General features: G+C 39.4%; 1 protein-coding gene across 1 annotated transcript in view; it reads right to left on the reverse strand.

Moving 5' to 3' along the window:
• Positions 1-20,695, reverse strand: part of LOC124596107 (succinate dehydrogenase cytochrome b560 subunit, mitochondrial-like) — an 89,718-nt gene that overhangs the window by 12,100 nt on the left and 56,923 nt on the right. Inside the window, exon 4 of the mRNA XM_047135117.1 lies at positions 12,957-13,153. Within this exon, the coding sequence (XP_046991073.1) occupies positions 12,957-13,153 (197 nt within the window). The remainder of the gene's footprint in view (positions 1-12,956; positions 13,154-20,695) is intronic.

A 20,695-nucleotide genomic window follows, 5' to 3' on the forward strand; every position in this document is an offset into this window, starting at 1 on the left:
AGACCTTCCGTGAGAAACTTTCACATCATATTTGCAATTCTGCTGACTTTATTAATAGAATTAAGTACCTAAAACTCAACAAATCAAACTTATTAATAACTTTTGATACTGTTTAATTCTTCACAAGGATCGCTTAATGTGTTTGTTGTCACTCGTCAGCACTTAAGTTCAAATTCGATATAAAAATCTGTTCCATCATGCCCATCTCTGAACTTACTTTTTATTCAATATTCAACATTTTGAACACATTGACAGTGTTGCCGTGGGTAGTCCTCTATCCCCCTGGTGGAAAACCTTTCCTATGGAAGACTGAGGAGAGGACACTTGAGTCAGTGGAACTAAAACCCAAAGTTTTCTGGTAATGTGTAAATGATACTTTTGTAGTGTGGGCCCCTGGTGAGGCAGAGCTGTCATGATGTTTACAGCATCTAAGTTCTGTCCATGAGAACATACAGTTTATGATAGAAATGGAGGCAGATGGCTGTCTTCCATTTCTAGATGTTTTAGTCAGCTGGAAATTGAATGGATCACTGGGGCTTTCTGTTTACCACAAGCCCACACATACAGACCTATATTAGTAGGCATCTAGCTGTCACCACCTTTCACAAACTGTGGGTGTCCTTCATACACTGGAATACTGGGCCCATGTCATATCTGATAAGAGACACCATTGCAGAGCAGCTAGAACACCAACAGCCTGCGTTTCAAGAAAATGGATATTATTTCTCACATTTTCTTGGCATATTTGATTACTGGTATGCTTCCAAAGTGTTCTGCTGTGTAGTTTCCATTACATGTATAATATTTCAAAGATCAACCCAGCTGTCATCTTCAGGTGTGAGAGCTTTCCTTTCATGTGTACTAGCTGCCTGAACTCTAATCAGTCCAGGCAACAAGTACACATAACAGCAATTGAAGACAACATACTTCAGTGCCAATTGACACAGATTGTACCAAAGAGATATTTCAAATTTATGAGAGTTGCAATACAGAGTCTTATTCTATGTTTTTCTGACTGAGAATATTGACTTCAAGATAGTCAGTGGTCATAATGGGCCTCAAGATCTTCATATTCACAAACTCTATAACTTCTTGTACTATTTTTCTTGTTAGAACTTTCTTTTGTGCTGTATCTCATTATGTTATCAAGGGAACAATAACATGTCTTTAGTTCATTCTAGAGGGCACAGCAACTTCATATTACAATTCAAATCTTTAACCTCCTGCAGTCTCTTAGTAGTACCTGAGAAAAGCTGTTACATAGGTTAGATGAACTGGAACAATGGCAAGAGAATGTCAGATGGACACCACCCATTAGACCCAGCAAAGGAATCTTGGTCCAAGTACATAGCGCAGCTGGAGTAACAGTTCACAACACACAGGACAACATGTGATGTTACCAAAAGTGCATCCTTATTACCCAATGTTGGTGCTCATATCTACTAGCTGGTGCAGCAATTATATCTGGATAAGGACCAATGTGTGTTAGGTTATATGGAAGTGAAAGACACATTAACTAAATGTTTTAAAGGTACAATTCTAGTGGTGGTGGCATCCATAAGTTTTATAAGGTGTATAAGAAATGTGGACAATCTTTTAACATATGAGCAGTCATTATACATGATCTCACTCAGTACCGTAAATTCCAATGTGAAAACAGGACTGTAATCTATCTTATGCCAATATGGCTGTCAGGGACACACTTATCATTCATACAACAGATGCAGCACTGTGAAATGATCTTATTCGCTTAAATAATCCTATGTTGGAAGAAAATTTATTTGTGCTTCAAGTTTCTGAACTAATAAGGTGAGCTGCAATATTGGAGGAACTGAGGATTTTAAGACAGATTTTTATAATCGTGACAAATCTTTCTGTCACAAGAGTAAAGATGTCAGTAAAACCTGCCAAGATACTGGGGGCGTTACATGCCACAAAAAAAAAAAAAAAAAAAAAAAAAAAAAAAAAAAAAAAAAAAAAAAAAAAACACAAGTCAATATTCATAGGCAGTCAGTCATCTACAGTACACATAAGACGACTTTGAAAATAATGTTTACAGTATTCTTTCTCAAGGTGATAAAGCTGTTTTAACAGATGTTGGGATCAACAGACAAAACATACATTTCAACTTGATACAGGTTCCTCAAAAACTATAATTAACAGTACTATGTACACCTTTATTTGGTTCTCCACAGTCGTTCAAATTTCAAGCCATGCTAATGAGTTATAGTGATCAGTCAGTCCAAATTAAAGATCATTGCATTGGGACTGCCAGGCATAAAAACAAACATGTACAGCCACCAAAGCTGATGAAAAACTTGCAAACAACTGCCAACATAACGGGACTGGATCTTTTTTAGCAGCTTAGATTCACAATTCAGGATTTGGCCAAACACAGATGAAAATGTGGAATGTGCGCTACCCACTTCTTATTTTTTCTAGATGTATGCAATGGAGCCCTGGTGCCGGCTCTCCCCAGATGCTGCTGGACCTTTTATGGAGGCTAAATGGCTAATTCTTGTGGACAGCCATACAAGCTACCCTTATGACATCACTATGAACAGTATGGGGGCACTCCAAATGCGCCACGCTCTGAAACAAATTTTCACTGTTGGGGATCTCCTTGCGGCTATTGTTACAGATTACAGTGTCCCATTCAAGAGTTATGAATTTGAATCTTTCTGCATGGCCCATAGGATACAGCATGTATACAGTGTACTATTTCATACAGAGTCGAAAGGGGTTGTTGAAAGCTTCGTTCAGACATCCTGAGTGGAGATGCTACACCATAGGAAGATGAGAATCCTTCTGTCCCTCATGGCACCTTGTCATGGGTAAACATCATACATCATCACTACTGAATCTAGCGACAAAAATAAATATAAAAAACAGCACTTGGAAATCGGTGCCACAGTCTCCCATTCTGAAGTATGGTATCGCAAGAAAGAGTAGTATCCTCGGACAGAGGTCTGTCAGCTGGGCAACACAATATATGTCGTATTGACATCAGATGGTTATATCCAACACAAATATGTAGATCAGCTCTTACCATGAATGGATACATTTCTTCCTTCTTGGAATCATTGCTCTGTTTCAGTTCTAGATGACATCAATGGTTCTGCCATGGAAGGGGCAGGGGAAGCCACAGAAGAGCAGCAGCCTACCAGTGCTGACACCCTAGCAACACAGAACCAATGTAGACACAAGCCCAGGCTCAGTTGCAGCCAAAGGAGAAGATGCTTCACTTCTGTCTCTTGAGGGGGATCGATGCTGTGTCCCACACCATCAACCCTGCCAGATAGTCTGACCTTTCATCACGATGGCATGCAGACTTGACTTAGATCAAAGTGAAGCCAGCAGCCTCATGGTGGTCTTCCACAGATGCTGCCATTGGCAACCAAACTATTTTGCTGCACTGTCATGTGCATCAGACATGCAAAGGGGTGACATCACTCTGCCTGAAAAACCAATCGGGACACGTGTTATCGCTTGGTATCCACAGCCAATCGTATGGATTCCAAAACCAATCCACGCCCCAGTGAGTCAGTGGAGTTCACATCCCATCAGAGAGTGATAGCAGCAGTCTGAAGAGAGCAGCTGCCAGTCTGGAACCAGCAACCTACAAGCAGACTGGCCATGAGGATAGCAGCCTACCCCTTTTCAAAAGTCAGTAGGGGTATTTAGACATATAAGGCTGCACATCTCATACATGTCACTGCCTCCCCCACTCTGAGGTAGCACCACCGTTAAGGCAGTCAGTCATCAGTTTTCAAGGTGGACGGATGTGTATTGTGTTTTAAGGCCCCATCGCATATCACGAGTTCATGCAAGGAGTGAATGAGAAATGTAGTGCAAGATGATTGGGAGTGCTTCTCAAATAATGTATCAGGTCACAGTAGGTAACTGCTATGTTACAGACTTCCTTCTCTCCAGGCCTTTTTCAAATACACCTCCTCCTCTTGCGAATCTTGAGCAGCATATTTGCTATTACTAGTTGAAATTTATTGCAGAATTGATCAGTCTTTCTCCCGTTCCAATCCCTCCTAGCTGATATTCTCTCATAATTCTGCTTTCTATTTCTTCCTGTACAATAGTATTCCAATCATCCATGATTATTAGATTTTCATCTCCATTTACACACTGACTTACCCCGACAATGCCTTTGTATACTTCATCTCTTAAAGTTCTGCTTGCGACATTAGCATGTATACCTGGACTATTTTTGTGGGAATTCGTTTGCTTTTGATTGCTTTGAGAATAATCCTGTCACTGAGCTGTTTGTTTGCAGCAACTCATTCTCTGTGTTACCTCACAGTTTATAATGAATCCTACACCTGTTATATCATTTTCTAATGCTATTGATGTTACTCAATATTTTTCTGACTGTTTTCTGGTGATAATGGGATTACCCTACATTTACCTTTCCATTTCACTTCAATAACTGTTACTGTATTTAAATTTCCCCTTTCAGAATTTCTAGATTCCCTACCACATTTAGACTACAGACATTCCACACCCCAACTTGTAGAAAGTTACCGCCTCATTAGTTTTTTTCAATCTCTTCTCAAGGCAACATCATTCTGTCAGTTCTCTTCCACAATATTTTACCATTGGAGAGATCATATAGACACTTTTTCAATTGCAGGTCACATTTCCTGTGGACAGACATTCTGTGTCCCTTTGCCTTCTGCATCCTCATGCTGCTGGTGTTTTCTTATTCTTCTGCCTTTAGTGGCAGTTTCTTATTCCAAGGGTGAGAGGGTACCTGAACACCTGTCCTCTTTGACAAGGCTATAGGAAGGATGAGGGTAACTTCTTATACCTGAAGTATTCAGCTGCCTCTGCTGATGATCTTTTTTATTCGAAGTCCAAGTAGTGGCTGGAATTAGACCCATGATCCAGAACTTTTTGATTGATTTTCTCCTAGATCCAAGATACCCCCTTCAATACAAGGGACATTTAAGAAAGATTTTAAAATACTGATATACAAAAGTTTCCTTTCTATGCTTTCACAACACTATTAGTTCAATAGAAACTAGGTGACAGTTATTATGGAATGAAATGAAATGATGTGTAGCTGTGAACTAAGCTATCCCACATTTTTTGTAGCAGCAAAGATTTGCATCTATTCTAAAATCTTCATCAAATGACAATTAAGAACAGTTAATTTGCTTTTATTAATCATGTGAATATAACATTTTATAAATTATTTTAGCTCTTTCTTATAAAGTTATCTTTCACAAATCAATTTCATTTTCTTTCACAAGTAAACTTCATTACACCAAATATTTAAGCTTAATACATGCAGTACATTACTTTATCCAACATAATTGTCACTAAATAATTCTCATTGTTATCAGATAATTCATTTCCGAAATACCTTAGATGTTACCTTTCTTTGAATAAAGCATGACTGTCACAACAAAGTGTGCGAACTGCTGCAGAATCATCAAACATGTCAGTGTGAGGAATGTCAGTGTATTTTCGGGTGGGAAGATGTAATACAATCTGCCTGAAGAATGATGCTGGTCACTTCTGGGGATAAACTGATTTTCGCTAATGCTACACTATACCAGAAAGAGAAAACCTTATACCAAGGGAGGTGGCACAGTGGCTAGCACAATGGACTTGCATTTGGGAATATGACGGTTCAAACCCGCGTCTAGCCATCCAGATTTAGGTTTACCAAGGTACCCTAAATTGCTCCAGGCATATGCCAGGATGGTTCCTTTGAAAGGGCATGGCCGATTTCCTTCCTCATCCTTGACACAATCCGAGCCTGTGCTCCATCTGTAATGACCTCAATGTCGACAGGACGTTAAACCTAATCTCCCTTCCTTCTTCCTATATTAAATCCAATCTTCCTTTCTTCCTGCCTTTTTACAACAGGCTATTTTGAAACTCTGAGCTTATTTGGCAGTGGCGCAAGAACATTTAGCAGTTTTGCAGTAGTAATGTTAGGCCTAGACTGTAAGGTTTATTACAGTCATGCTTTCCAAATCAGTGAAAATATCCAGGAGACATTGGTGGTCTGATTGCTTCAGTCAACCTGCCTCCAGTAGTTTCAGTGCTTTGGAGACAGAGAATAAAAGCATTCAGACATCCCAAGAAGCTCTGAAGCAGTCTGAAAGTACAGATAAAAAGTTGCAGGTGAGGTGCTGGAAGAAAAGTTTTAAGAAGACCAAAAAGGTTTTCTTACTAGGTAGCAGACATGCAAGGGGAATGTCAGAACCAGTTCACGACTCTTTGGGAATTGATTACTAGGTAACTAGTACTTTTAGAGGGGAATATCAGAACTGATTCACAGCTCTTTGGAAAGTGATTACCAGTTTTAAGGCAAGTGCAGGGCTCAATAATGTCGACTGTGAGCTATGCTCTTTGGGGAAGGATCAAGCAATAATAGAAGAGGGGTTCAGGTAACAGTTTGGACCATAACCTGAATTAGACAATTGAGCATTATATCAGACATGTTGCAGACAATGCTCCTCACAGTAGCGAGAAAACTGTGTCACACTTTGAGCGATGTGATGAGCCCTGCATGAAGCATTCTGTGGAACGTGTTAATGCAAAACCTGAACAAAAACCGATCACTCAGGGAGAGATAAGATCACACATGAGCATAATTGATGCATCATCCTCAACTCGGTCACATTGTATATGGCATGGTTAGCAACAAATCCTTCTAGTAAGAGGCTACTTGGACGGCTGAGTGCCAGAAGCATCCAGTCCGAGCAAAGCAATATCCACACTATCCCAGTGATTTCCATTGCAATCGCTAGACCTTTTCAGGGTAAACTCATAAAAAAGACAGAGCTGCAGAATAAATATAGTTACAAACGATGGAAATATCTAGGATGGAATAATGACATTATTATGAAAATTATTGATTGCTACTCACCATGTAGACTAGCAGGCAGTTGCATCTGTGATCATGAACAGTCACTCTCCAAATATACATAGGGTCTCACTGAGGGCTTCAGAGACCGAAATTATGCTCCTAACCTTGTATAGAAACAGATCTCCCGGGCCTTGTCACTCCTGTCACCTACCACCTTCCACATGCATCCAGCCACAAAGGAGAACTCCCCTCCCAACGCAGATCCACTACGGCCTGAAGCAATTGAGTCACTTTCTCTGCCAGGGTTTTGACTACCTCTCATTGTGTCCTGAAATAAGGAATATACTACCCATATCCTTCCTACCTCTCCCACAGTGGTATTACACTGTCCAATGAACCTGTGCAATATCCTTGTCTATACCTTTTACACACCTGCCCCCAACTTCCTGCCTCATCACTCATATCCCAGCAATAAACCTTGATACAAGACTGGTCCCACACATCCCCCTGCCATCATCTACTCTAATCCAGTCACAGTCATCTCCTATCCCATCAAAGGCAGAGCTACCTGTGAAAGCAGTAGTGTGATCTACAAACTAAATTGCAACCAATTTTCCACTTTCTACATGGGCATGACAACCAACAAGCTGTCTGTCCACACGAATGGCCAGCGACAAACTATGGCCAAGAGACAGCTGGACCACCCAATTGCTGAACATACAGCCTAACACAACATGCTTCACTTCAATGACTGCTTCACAGCCTGCACCATCTGGGTCCTTCCCACCAACACCGGCTTTTCTGAATGGCACAGGTGGAAACTCTCCCCGCAATATATTCTACGTTCCCGTAACCTCAATAGCCTCAACCTCCACTAGTCCTTGTCCTTCACGTACCTATCCTCTTCCCTGGTCTCACTCCAGCACTATTCCACCAATGCACTCAATAATCTTTTTCCCCCTCCTCTACTTCTCTCCTTTTCTGCCCCCCCCCTCCCCCCCCCCCCCCCCCCCACACACACACACACAAACACACAGACAGCAAAAAAACCTCATGTTTGCACCTAGCAGCCCTACCCTGTCCCCACTGTCCCTGCACACTCTCACAAGCAGCACTACACGTCCCCCGCCCCTACCCTGCTATCCCTCTCCCTCCCTGCCCCGGCCTCATCCTTCCCCCCACTGCTCACAGATTGATTTTTCCATCACACACATTTTTTGTACTCAGTTGAGCCTCAGAGGCCAGACAGTGGTCATGTGCACACTTGTGTGTGTGTTTTCTGCTTTAGAAGAAGACCTTTAGGCTGAAAGCACGAATGTACAGCACTATTTTGTCGTACCTAACCCCAACTCTACATCTCGTCTACATGGTGAGCAGCAATCTACCTTTTCACCATATTGTCATAGATATCATTATAGTTGATACAGCTCCTAGTACAACAAAATACTGCAGCTTGGACAAAGCCAAGTATACTACAGAAAATGCATTTAGTGTCTCCCATCAAACATCATAAATTTGTTAAATAAAAATGTTAAAGTTCTCATATCCATTGGAAAATGAAAATTTGATTGTAACAACTGCAAACTTTTGTGAATATTACATCATGTAGATATCACAGAAATTGAACAGATTATCTTGAAGAATAAAACCTAATACCACACTACAATACACCAAATAAGAAGAAAGGGGAAGTGCAAAAAGTGGAGTTTAGTCCCAGACCTTCAGGTTAATGAAAATTATGATGAACAGCTTACTTTATCCTGTGTTACAGGAGTGGATCAAGAAACACAAGCCTGTAGTACTAACAGCTTACAGACCACTGGCAGAAAGTATGTTAAGCTTCACAAAAGAGCTAGAAACAGTTTTAATGTGGTTACGCAGACTTAATTGGAAGATCATTGTTTTTGGAGACTTTAATGTTGATTTTCCGGTCATGCAGTACTGACTGAGGGCAACTGGAGTTGTTGGACGTCCAGCTTAGGATTATTTCCCACGTGAAATTTCCATACGAGAAGTGCAACAGTCATTGACAATTCGTTCTTAAGCCCAACAACTTGCAGTGATTTAGGTGTAAAACAAATTGTTCAAATGGCTCTGAGCACTATGGGACTTAACATCTGAGGTCATCAGTCGCCTAGAACCTAGAACTATTTAAACCTAACTAACCTAAGGACATCACACACAACCGTGCCCCAGGCAGGATTCGAACCTGCGACCATAGCGGTCACACGGTTCCAGACTGAAGCGCCTAGAACCGCTCAGCCACACCGGCCGGCTAAAACAAATTGTCAATAGTTTATATCTGACCATGATTGTCAAATTTTAACAATGAAATTTACTGACCCTTTAGGTACAAGTCATAGCAGAAAAGTATTGTATCACAGAATCAGGAAAAATGAACTGATCACAACCTTTAGAGAGAAACTACAGTAAGAATGGTTGGGAGAAATTTGTAAAGCAGGTGTGTATCACAATGTTTAGAGAGAAATTACGGGAAGAACAATGGGGAGAATTTTATAAATCAGGCAACGTTGATGGAAAATACAATTTTGTTAATATATTCCTGCAGCACTGTGAGTCTTGTTTTCCACTTGAATAAGGTCAAAGTTGAACGTAAGCAAATATTATGAGATTGAAGTATCTTACACTAGGAACAGAAAGCTCCACATAATTTACAGCAGTAGTTGAGACTCTTCCACTCTAAGATTAAATAAGCAAAGTCATTTACTAAGCTCAAAAAATAAAACACTCCAAGAATAAGAAAAAACTATTTGGAACATTATTAAACAACAAACACACGAAACTGGTCACCCAAATGAAAAATCATTGGCCATTAATTTCATTACTTCCTCACAGTAGCCAATAATACTGCACCAAATACAACTGTGTTAGATTTACTTCTGAAGGTGCTGCATGCACCACCAGTACAAGTTGGTTTCAAAAATACAACTGCTAAGGAGGTTACATAATACATCAGGCCACTAAAATGTAATAATTCAGCTGATTATGATAGTGTTTCTGGCAGAATATTAAAAATCTCAAGTTGACTTGATAGGATTATCCATAAGCTATCTTTATAATCAGACAATGAGTCGCAGTATATTTCCTGAAAGACTTAAGTATGCTACAATAACATCCATCCATGGAACTGGAGACAAGCAAACCACCTCTAATTACAGACCTATATCATTTCTTCCAGTCTTTGCAAAAGTATTTGAGAAAGAGGCCTATGATAAAATACTGACCCACTTAACTGAGTAGAACTTGTTAACTACCTGTCAGTTTGGCTGTCATACAGGATTCTCCACACGAAAAGCATTACAAGATCTTAAAAATGAAGTGTTAACAGAGCTAAACAAGAGAAAATATCCTGTTGGTATATTCTGTGACTTGTGGATCACAAAAATTCTACTCATCAAACTGAAGTGTTATTGCATTGATGGCATCCCTCTCGCCTTGATGGAATTTTACCTCCACAACAGAAAGTAGAGGGTCTCTTTAACAGACTGCATCTCTGGTCTGAAAGAAACTTCATAACGGGGGAACATAACTTGTAGAATACCGCAGGGATCAGTACTACACCCACTCTTGTTTCTAATCTATATAAATGATCTTCCATTCAATTACTTTAAAGGGTGCTCAAACAATGTAATGTTTGCTCAAAACACAAACATACTAATCCAGGGTCCAAACACAAACTTAGCTGACACAGTTCAGATGATAAGTGAACAGACCTTCAAGTGGTTCACAGTTTGAGTCTTAATCTCATGAAGACTTACACAGTTTCAAACAAGTAATAATGAACTTTTAGCGCCAGAAGTAGGAATTAATGTTCATACACTGAATGAACCATTATATCTAAAATGGAGTAAAAAATGGATTAACTAATTAAGAAGCCCAGTTCAGCTTGTTATGGCCTTATCAACTGTTGTAACAACCAATTTTGTGTGTGCGTCACTTCATAGTTTGCACATAAGGTTTGTGCTTGATTCAGCCACTAGAGGCTAACTGACCTGCAAATACAACAGCTAAGTTCATGTAGTTCTGCTGATCCATGCTCTGTACAACTGTTCTGGCAGCTTTTGGTAGTGGTGAAACTCCACACAAGCAGCAATAACGTGAGAACTTTTCTACTGACAGGTACAAAGTGACTCACACATCTGATCAAAAGAAAGACTTGAAGGTTCTTGTAAGGGGGCAAGCTGACACAACTAATGATCCCTGCGAGGTGATATCCACAACAAAAAAACAGCATTGCACAAGATTACATCTGTTACCCTAAATGCCTGGAAATGTTGCCGCAGGAGTTTTTTGTAAGTGTCCTAGCCTTTGCTGCATTATCATATGCAGGGAATGGCAGTGGATATGTTGTGGTGGGGCCACGGGTTGTGCCAATGTAGTCAGCTGTCAGCACCTGCTCTTGCTCGAGAAGAGATTTAAGCACTGCCACCATGCAAATTAAACTTGAAGGACTAATGACTGAAGTGGAACGCATGGGGTTGAATATCATACTAGTCACCAAAGAAGTGTTCTAACTGAAGGACATTGTTATTTATTGCTCAAACAGTATACACACATTTAAGATAAGGCACAATACAATCAGCAATTTGCAAGTGGCCAGTGGAGCCTTGCGTTCTGGCCTATATATTCATTAGTCCCAACAGGGGGCACAGCCAGCATGCTGCACATTCAACTGCTGTCGCATTAGCAGGCGGGTGGCCTCTAGTGGCCAAATCAAGCACACACTTCACACACAAACTATGAAGTGCCACACACACAGAATTGGTAATTACAGCAGAAACATTTCTCATCATGCTGACCTAAAGACAAGAGTGTTGTCATATGGAATCATCTTCTGGAGCAGTGAACCTAACAAAAATAAAGTGATTATTCAGCAGAAGTGAGCAATAAGAATACTATGTACAGCAGACAACTGCACATCTTAAAGAATACTTTTTAAGGATCTTTGAATACTTACACTCATTTCTCAGTACATTTACCACTTAGTAGTTTGTGTTGCTGTTGATAAAAATCAGTTTCAGTTGAGCTATTATACACACAGTCATAACCAAGAAATAAAAATAATTTTCAAGCAGACTTTGCCTCCTTGTCCACAGTTCATACTGAGCTATGTACTCTGTTGGTAAGATATTCAATAAGCTGATGTCTAACATAGAGCAAAGAATTGGGAACTCCAACCAATCCAAACTGGATGGAGTGAAACAGAAATTTTGGCAATTGTCAGGATTTTGGTGGTATCTTAACTCGTCTTCCACAGGAATCATTAATAGAATTTAAAAAGGAACTCAATACCGCTAAAAATTACAACTATCCTATGAGACAATCAATTTCACTAATTAGCAATACTAACCCTTCACCAAGTCTACTTTTTACCAATATACGTACCCTCAAAACCTGTACCATCAAGTCTAGAGACAGCAGTAGGTTATAGACTGTGGAAGTGAAGTTCTTAGCATCATTGTTCACATAAAGTAGTAAATCAGAGATCCAGAATGAAGAGATCTGTCAAGAAACAAGTGAAGCACCACTTGAAATAAACAAGTGAGAAAATGGCTCGAGGAAGGCAAGGGACTAGTGACTGGCTCAGGAAATGGTAGATCACTCAAGTGAAACAGGATCTAGATGGATGTGAAGTGGAACATCACCATGTTGAAAGGGAAAAAGTCTACCTGGATAGAAAAGGGTGGTAAGTATTCTTATACTATACCTGGCCAAGTAGAGAAGTTTAATTGATGATGATGATGATAATGATGATGGTGGTGGATTTTAGCCTGTCATGGAAGCTCAAGAACATAACATGTGTTAAAACTGGCAGGAGAGATCTGCACATCAATTCTGCAATATTTTGAAACTGTTGGATCTCTGTTGCTGTTTTGTGGACCTTATTATCAACTACCTATTTTGTTAAGGATTGTAGCTGTTACATTATTTGTATATTGTATTGTTCAAATATACATGCAGATGTAATCCAAGCAATATAATATAATTTATAATATAATATATCATAATAATATAATATAATTTATGTGTAAATTGGTGTGGACCTTTCTGTAAACCAGAATACAAATGGTCAACTTGACTATCATCAAATATTTACCTAGACCCAAAGTTGTCATGTAGAAACTCAAAGCTAGTCCTGTCATTCGGTGTGTGATTGAAAGCATTGATGTTAGTTGCATTTTGTAAATGGTAAGGTGAGGTGACTGTGGCCGACCCAGCCTAGCATTTCTCTCATCGTGGGTTTCATTGACAGGAGATTCAACCTCTGTTACTTTTAGTGTAATGCATCGACACCTGCAAAAAAGACATACACAAATTGACAAATGGCATATGTGCCGATTTCTTAAATATATACAATAGAAGCTAAATCGCAAAAGACAAAATCATGATCATTCAATGTCCTGTATGGATACCATTACAAACTTATCTACACACATCAGAAAAGGTTTTGCATCACTTCGATTCCCAGAGATTTATTTATTATTTGTCCCATAGATCAAATCAGTACAATGGCTTGTACAACTGATATGGGATAAGTCAATATAAATATACAGTTTACAGGACTCTAAAACAGTAAACAAGAACACAGAAGAATGATTATTTTACATTACCTACAAAATTATGTTACTTAAAGTTACAGCTTTACAGAGAATTGTTACATGATGTGACAAAATTGACTTAACAACATTCAGCTTTGATACATTATCATGCACTAAGACAATTTTGATTCCAAATATTCCTGGATGGTATAAAAGCAGTCTTTTATTAAAAGAGATTTCACTGTCTGTTTGAATTTATTTATTTCTTGGATTTCTTGTATAAAAGTTGGAAGATGATTATATAATTTTATTCCCATGCACTTGACACCATCACTGTACAGTTTTGTTGAGTGGGGAGGTATTCTTAGAGAGGTTTTTGATCTTGTGTCGTAATCGTGGTAATCCATATTTTTGCTAATTTTGTTGATACTTTTTTTGGTAAAGAATAATAATTCTAGTATGTATTGGCATGGGAGGGGCAAAATATTTAGTTTCTTAAATAATGGTTTACAAGTGTCTCTTTGTTTTTTGAACATAATTGTTCTGACTATCTTCTTTTGCAGTTTGAATATCTTAATTGACTCAGAATTTTGGCCCCAGAAGATGATTCCGTAGTTAAGTACAGAGTGAAAGAGTGCATGGTACATTGTGGTTAGGGTACTTGTGTTAGTGACGTTCCTTATTGATCTAATCATGATGCATACTTTACTAAGTTTTGGGCTGGTAACGTCAATGTGCCTTTTCCATGTGAGCGTATCAATAATAGTGGCCCCCGAAAATTTTATTTCATTTTCAAGTTTAACATTATTTTTTTCCAGTGATATAGTTGGTAGTAATGGATTTCTGTTTTGGGCTGTGTGGAAGGTTATTCCAATTGTCTTTTTCGCATTAAGCAGCAGCCTGTTACTTTGAAGCCATCGACTTATTTGATCTGTGGTCCTATCTATATCAGATTGGAGAATTTGTTTGGGCGCAAATATGAGTACAGAGGTGTCATCAGCAAACAAAAGGGTTTTTGTGTCTGGTAGGCTGTGAGGAAGGTCATTTATGTAAAGTAAGAACAGCAAGGGGCCCAGGACAGAGCCTTGGGGAACGCCTTGCTTTATGGTATGTATGGAGGAATGTACAGTGCTAGCTGTACCTGAGAGCTTAGTTTCATTTAATTCAACATACTGCTGTCGATCTTCCAGGTAGCTTTTAAACCAGTCATAGGCATTTCCTCTTATTCCATAGGAATGCATCTTTTGCAAAAGTATACTATGATTAACTATGTCGAATGCCTTTGTTAGATCTAGGAAGATACCTATGGCTGAGAGTTTTTTGTCCACAAGCTCCAGTGCATGATCTAGAAATTCTTGTATTGCATCAGTTGTAGCTTTCTTACTTTGGAAGCCGAACAGAGACAGCAAAGGACTTGGAAGAGCAGTTGAATAGAATGGGCAGTGTCTTGAAAGGAGGATATAAGATGAACATCAACAAACGCAAAATGAGGACAATGGAATGTAGTCGAATTAAATCGGGTGATGCTGAGGGAATTAGATTAGGAAATGAGACACTTAAAGCAGTAAAGGAGTTTTGCTATTTGAGGAGCAAAATAACTGATGATGGTCGAAGTAGAGAAGATATCAAATGTAGACTGGCAATGGCAAGGAAAGCGTTTCTGAAGAAGAGAAATTTGTTAACATCGAGTATAGATTTAAGTGGAAGTCGTTTCTCAAAGTATTTGTATGGAATGTAGCCATGTATGGAAGTGAAACATGGACGATAAATAGTTTGGACAGGAAGTGAATAGAAGCTTTTGAAATGTGGTGCTACAGAAGAATGCTGAAGATTAGATGGGTGGATCACATAACTAATGAGGAGGTATTGAATAGAATTGGGGAGAAGAGGAGTTTGTGGCACAACTTGATGAGAAGAAGGGACCGGTTGGTAGGACATGTTCTGAGGCTTCAAGGGATCACAAATTTAACATTGGAGGGCAGGGTGGAGTGTAAAAATCGTAGAGGGAGACCAAGAAATGAATACACTAAGCAGATTCAGAAGGATGTAGATTGCAGTAGGTACTGGGAGATGAAGAAACTTGCACAGGATAGGGTAGCATGGAGAGCTGCATCAAACCAGTCTCATGACTGAAGACCACAACAACAACAACATATCAAAGAGGAAAGTATGCATGTGGGTTTTATTGAAGTTTCTCCTCTGTACAGTGATTTTATTGTGTTCGTGACTGTTATTTTGCAACCAGACCTGGATAATTAATGCATTGTCGTCTGAAAATCCTAGTTTGACGGAGGATACAGTACAATTTATATTGCTTGCTACTTGATCCAGACAAGTGGTACTGTGATTTGTAATCCTGGTTGGAGTGTTAACCATTAGGTCTAGGTTGTAGCTGTTCATAAAATTTTTAATGCTTAGATGGCTAGAGTTTTCTGAGAGAAAATCTATATTATAGTCACCACATATTAGAACACTATATGATTTTCTTTTACTTAGATTTTCTATTACTGGTGCTAGATTTTTGTAGAAAGTCCCTATGTTACCGGAGGGTGACCTGTAAAGTGCTATTATATAAACATTTAGATCTGTAAGCTCTACACCTGACAGTTCTATATCTTTTTCAATACTATACTAATTGCAAATATCAAGAGGTGTAGCAGTAATGTTGTCTTTTACAAATATGCAACTACCTCCACCTTTGTAAGATGTTCTTGAGAAGTGACCTACGAGTTTAAAATTTGGTATCACAACACTTTCTATTTCAAAAGACCTCATGAAATGTTCATTAATACATAATATCTGTGTATCTGACAGTCCACTTGCACTTGATAACAAAATTTCAAATTCATTAAGTTTGGTTTTGAGCCCTTGTAAATTATGGATGTATACTTTTAGATCAAGAATTTTTTTGTTTAATTTTTTTACACATTGGTGAGGAGGTTCAGGCTTTACCTTATTTACAATTTGCTGATGGAGTCCTTTGCAAGTTTTATGGTGTATCTTTAACTTGTTTGATGATGCTATCTTTAACTTGTTTGGTGATGCTAAGTTTTTTCTTTTCTCAGAGGGGGATGGAAAAAATCCTCCTTCTTGGGTATATTCCGCCCTGATCTCAAATTAACTCTTACAGGTGTAGCTGCTGCAGTCCTTTGTGGATCTTCTGATGTCTCCTCTTTCCTGCTTTCTTCGTTCTTGTCGAATTTGCTTTCCTCATTTTTGCCTGTAAGTCTTTCAGGAAGCTGATAGACAGATCTATTTCGTAATAGTCTTTCTTTAATTATTTCATTGATGTGATCACACATAACACTTTTTACGTGTAATTAACGTGCATTCTGTGTTTGGTGTGTAGGTTTCGATGTAGTTTACTTACGTCCAGTACATCGCACTTTGCGTATTCTGCACACAATTTCTTAATTTTGATGTTAGTTTTCCTAATTTCTTTATTAACACACGATCTGTAAATTAGGCTGTGTCTATGAGGCACAGTGGCTACTATTGTGTTCCTAGATTTATTCACTTCTAGAAAGTTCTGTAGTGTTTTAATGCAGGCATCGGCTTCATTTTTAGCTATGTCATTCGAACCCACTATACATACTATAAAGTCATTATCCTGTATTGTGTTCATCTGAAGATCAGTGTCTACGACATGGTGTGTTCCCACTCCAGGTTTCACTATGCTAGTCACTGCCATTTCTCGATTTTTCTCTTGGAGCATGCTTGATAGCTTTCTGCCATGGCTGTCGGCAAGCAAGAGAATACCACACTTTTTCCTTAGTGATACGTTTTTGCCCTTACCACTGTTTCCAAGTTTACTGTTGGTGTCCGGATTGCAGGTTTTTACAATGTCACGATCAGTTGTACACTCAAGACATCATATTTGTTTTTATCTAAGAAAGTAACACTTTTAACAGTTTTCGTGATTTGAGACCGAACTTTTTGCGACACTGCTATCCACTCAGATGATTTATCATGTGTATCTTGTTTCACTTCACACGAATTTTCCACTGTTTGTACTTCGCCGATTTCTTTCTTCAGTCCAGCTATTTCCCTTTTTAAATTATTGACTATGAATTGTAGGCTTGAAATTCATTCGTTTAGGGTTGTAATTTCAGCTTTACAATTTTCACAGGTTTTCTTTTTAACTACATAACTATAACTATTTCTCGTGTTAAAATTCGTGACTTCCACACTCGTGGCCATCTTGTAAGTGGAACCTGTACAGCAAATTGGAATAGAGATCAACATAAACATCATTTCCGCCCTTTATATTGCTCATTAAAACCACACATTGCCTATTGTACCACCATATAGCAAGACCTTAAGAGGTGGCGGTCCAGATTGCTCTACCTCTAATACCCAGTAGCACGTCGTCTTGCATTGATGCATGACTGTATTCATCATGGCATACTATCCACAAGTTCATCAAGGCACTGTTTGTTCAGATTGTCCCACTCCTTATCGGGAATTTGGTATAGATCCCTCAGAGCGATTGGTGGGTCACATTGTCCATAAATGGCCCTTTTCAATCTATCCCAGGCATGTTCGATAGGGTTCATGTCTGGAGAACATGCTGGCCCCTCTAGTCAAGCAATGTCGTTATCCTGAAGGAAGACATTCACAAGATGTGCATGATGGGGGCACGAATTGTCATCCATGGAGACGAATGCCTCACCAATATGCTGCCGATATGTTTGCACTATCAGTCAGAGGATGGCATTCACATATCGTACTGCCGTTACAGCGCCTTCCATGACCACCAGTGGCATATGATACTCCCCCACCATGCCACCCCAAAACAGCAGGGTATCTCCTCCTTGTTGCACTTGCTGCACAGTGTGTCCAAGGTGTTCAGCCTGACCGAGTTACCCCCAAACACGTCTCTGATGATCGTTTGGTTGAAAGCATATGCGGCACTCATTGGTGAAGAGAATGCGATGACAATCTTGAGCAGTCCATTCAGCACATTGTTGGGCCCATCTGTACCACGCTGCATGGTGTCGTGGTTGCAAAGATGGACCTCTCCATAAACATTGGTAGTGAAGTTGTGCATCATGCAGCCTGTTGCGCACAGTATGAGTTGTAACATGACATCCTGTGGCTGCACGAAAAGCATTATTCAACATGGTGGCGTTACTGTCAGGGTTCCTCGAGCCATAATCCGTAGGTAGTGGTCATCCACTGCAGTAGTGGCCCTTGGGCAGCCTGAGTGAGACATGTCATCGACAGTTCCTGTCTCTCTGTATCTCTTCCATGTCTGAACAACATCGCTTTGGTTCACTCCCCTTGTTAAGAGCCCTACCTGGCACAAAGTAACAATGCAGATGTGATCGAACTGCGGTATTGACTGTCTAGGCATGGTTGAACTACAGACAACAAAAGCCGTGTACCTCCTTCCTGGTGGAATGACTGGAACTGATCGGCTGTCGGACCCCCTCCATCTAATAGGCGCTGCTCATGCATGATTGTTTACATCTTTGGCAGGTTTAGTGACCTGCCTGATTTCATAGTCTGTGAAGTATTTATAAGTAGGGGTCACAGACCACTGTGGAAGCAAAAAGCATCCTGTATGGCTGAAGCAGGACCTGTTCTGATGGCAGTTCCACATCAGTGGCAAAAATACGCTTTGTAACTGTTCATTTTATGTTGACCAAGTCTGGATATGAACAGTCGCATGGGCATTGACTTGGATTGGTGTTGTGAAGTTATAATTTTGATTGTGACAATCCCTGCAGACTTCGATGTTGGTAGCATAAATGAACAAAGCTTACGTCAAATTGTTACATCAACACCTTGCTGTCGACAATTTGGATAATGCTTAGTATCTGGTTGTGAACTTCCTCAGTGATGTATTAAATCATTGTTCATGATCTGGTCTTGACTGTGAGTTGCAGGCCACTGTGGTCGAGCAGTTCTAGGTGCTCCAGTCTGGAACTGCACTGCTGCTATGGTCGCAGCTTCAAATCCTGCCTCGGGCATGGATGTGTGTGATGTACTTAGGTTAGTCAGGCTTAAGTAGTTCTAAGTCTATGGGACTGATGACCTCAGATGTTAAGTCACATAGTGCTCTAAGAGCCATTTGAACCATTTGACTGTGTGTTGATGCTAACATATTTGAAACTATCATAAATCTTTTTCTTAAGAAGATTCAGAACTATCCTTGCATTTCGTTTCCCAAGTCCAGCACAGAAGCAGCAGCAGCAGCAGCAGTAGTAGTAGTAGTACTGTAACATTAAATGGGAGTCACTAGTGAGTTTGATTTAAAAGTGTTTCTCGTCCATCAGAATTAGCATTTACAGTTGAGGCTCCATGAATTCTTGTGTTTGGCAACTGGAACTTTGCATTTTTCCTTGTTACTAATACATGCCAAACTAATTGGAGGAAATAGCGCATTCACAATATAATGTGTTTTTCACCAGAGTAGCACGATATTTATTTCTTCCTGAATTGTGTTGTTCATGCAAAGATTTACTAGGCCACGCCAGTGAGAGCTCAGTTTAAGAATGACTGCAGAACAGGTTAAGGACTGGTAGGGTTTAACAGGTAGACAATGTGCAGATGGACTTTGTGTACAAAGAACAAAAGGGCATATCTATGTTATCACTTGATCAAACCCCCTAGTTATTCTTTTGCTTATGGTTGCAGGCAGTCAGTTCCAGTATACAATGCAGGAATGTTTTTATGCATTTTTGTACCATCTATTTAAACCAATGTACTATTCTCCATGGCTACATAGTCTGAGACCTTTTGAGGAGTGCGGTTCTAATGCTATGCACAAATAATATTTATTAATTCAGTGGATATGGGAACAGAATGTTACTAACTAATGGCTAAAAAAACTGATTTAGAGTTGGCAATTTTATTACCATCATTATTATTATTGCTATAATAAATTCAAGGCACATGTTAAACAAGAGCATACACTTTTTAGTTACAAACATACTAAACAAGTGTTGTGGAATCTCTCGGATACATAATGGCAGGCAAATTCAGAAAGACAGATAAGTTGCACTTATGCTGTACTGCGGCTCTCCTTCCGCATGCTGCTGTTGGCAATTTGTTATCATCGTTCATAGCCAATTGAGTGACGGAATATGGTAACGATGAAAATCACTCAATTTTGTAACCTACACTGTCACAAAAATTTCACCGTTTTTTTCTGAATATGTCATGATTTCTGAGGTTCTCCACGAAAGTTTAACTTTTTCCACAAATTTTCTGTTAAAAAGTTATGCATATTCAAAATATTCGTATCCCACCAGTACCACAGTCTTGTAGCCCAGATTTTTCTGAATTCACA

Source organism: Schistocerca americana, chromosome 2 (genome assembly GCF_021461395.2).
Source record: "Schistocerca americana isolate TAMUIC-IGC-003095 chromosome 2, iqSchAmer2.1, whole genome shotgun sequence".
Taxonomy (NCBI): Eukaryota; Metazoa; Arthropoda; class Insecta; order Orthoptera; family Acrididae; genus Schistocerca; species Schistocerca americana.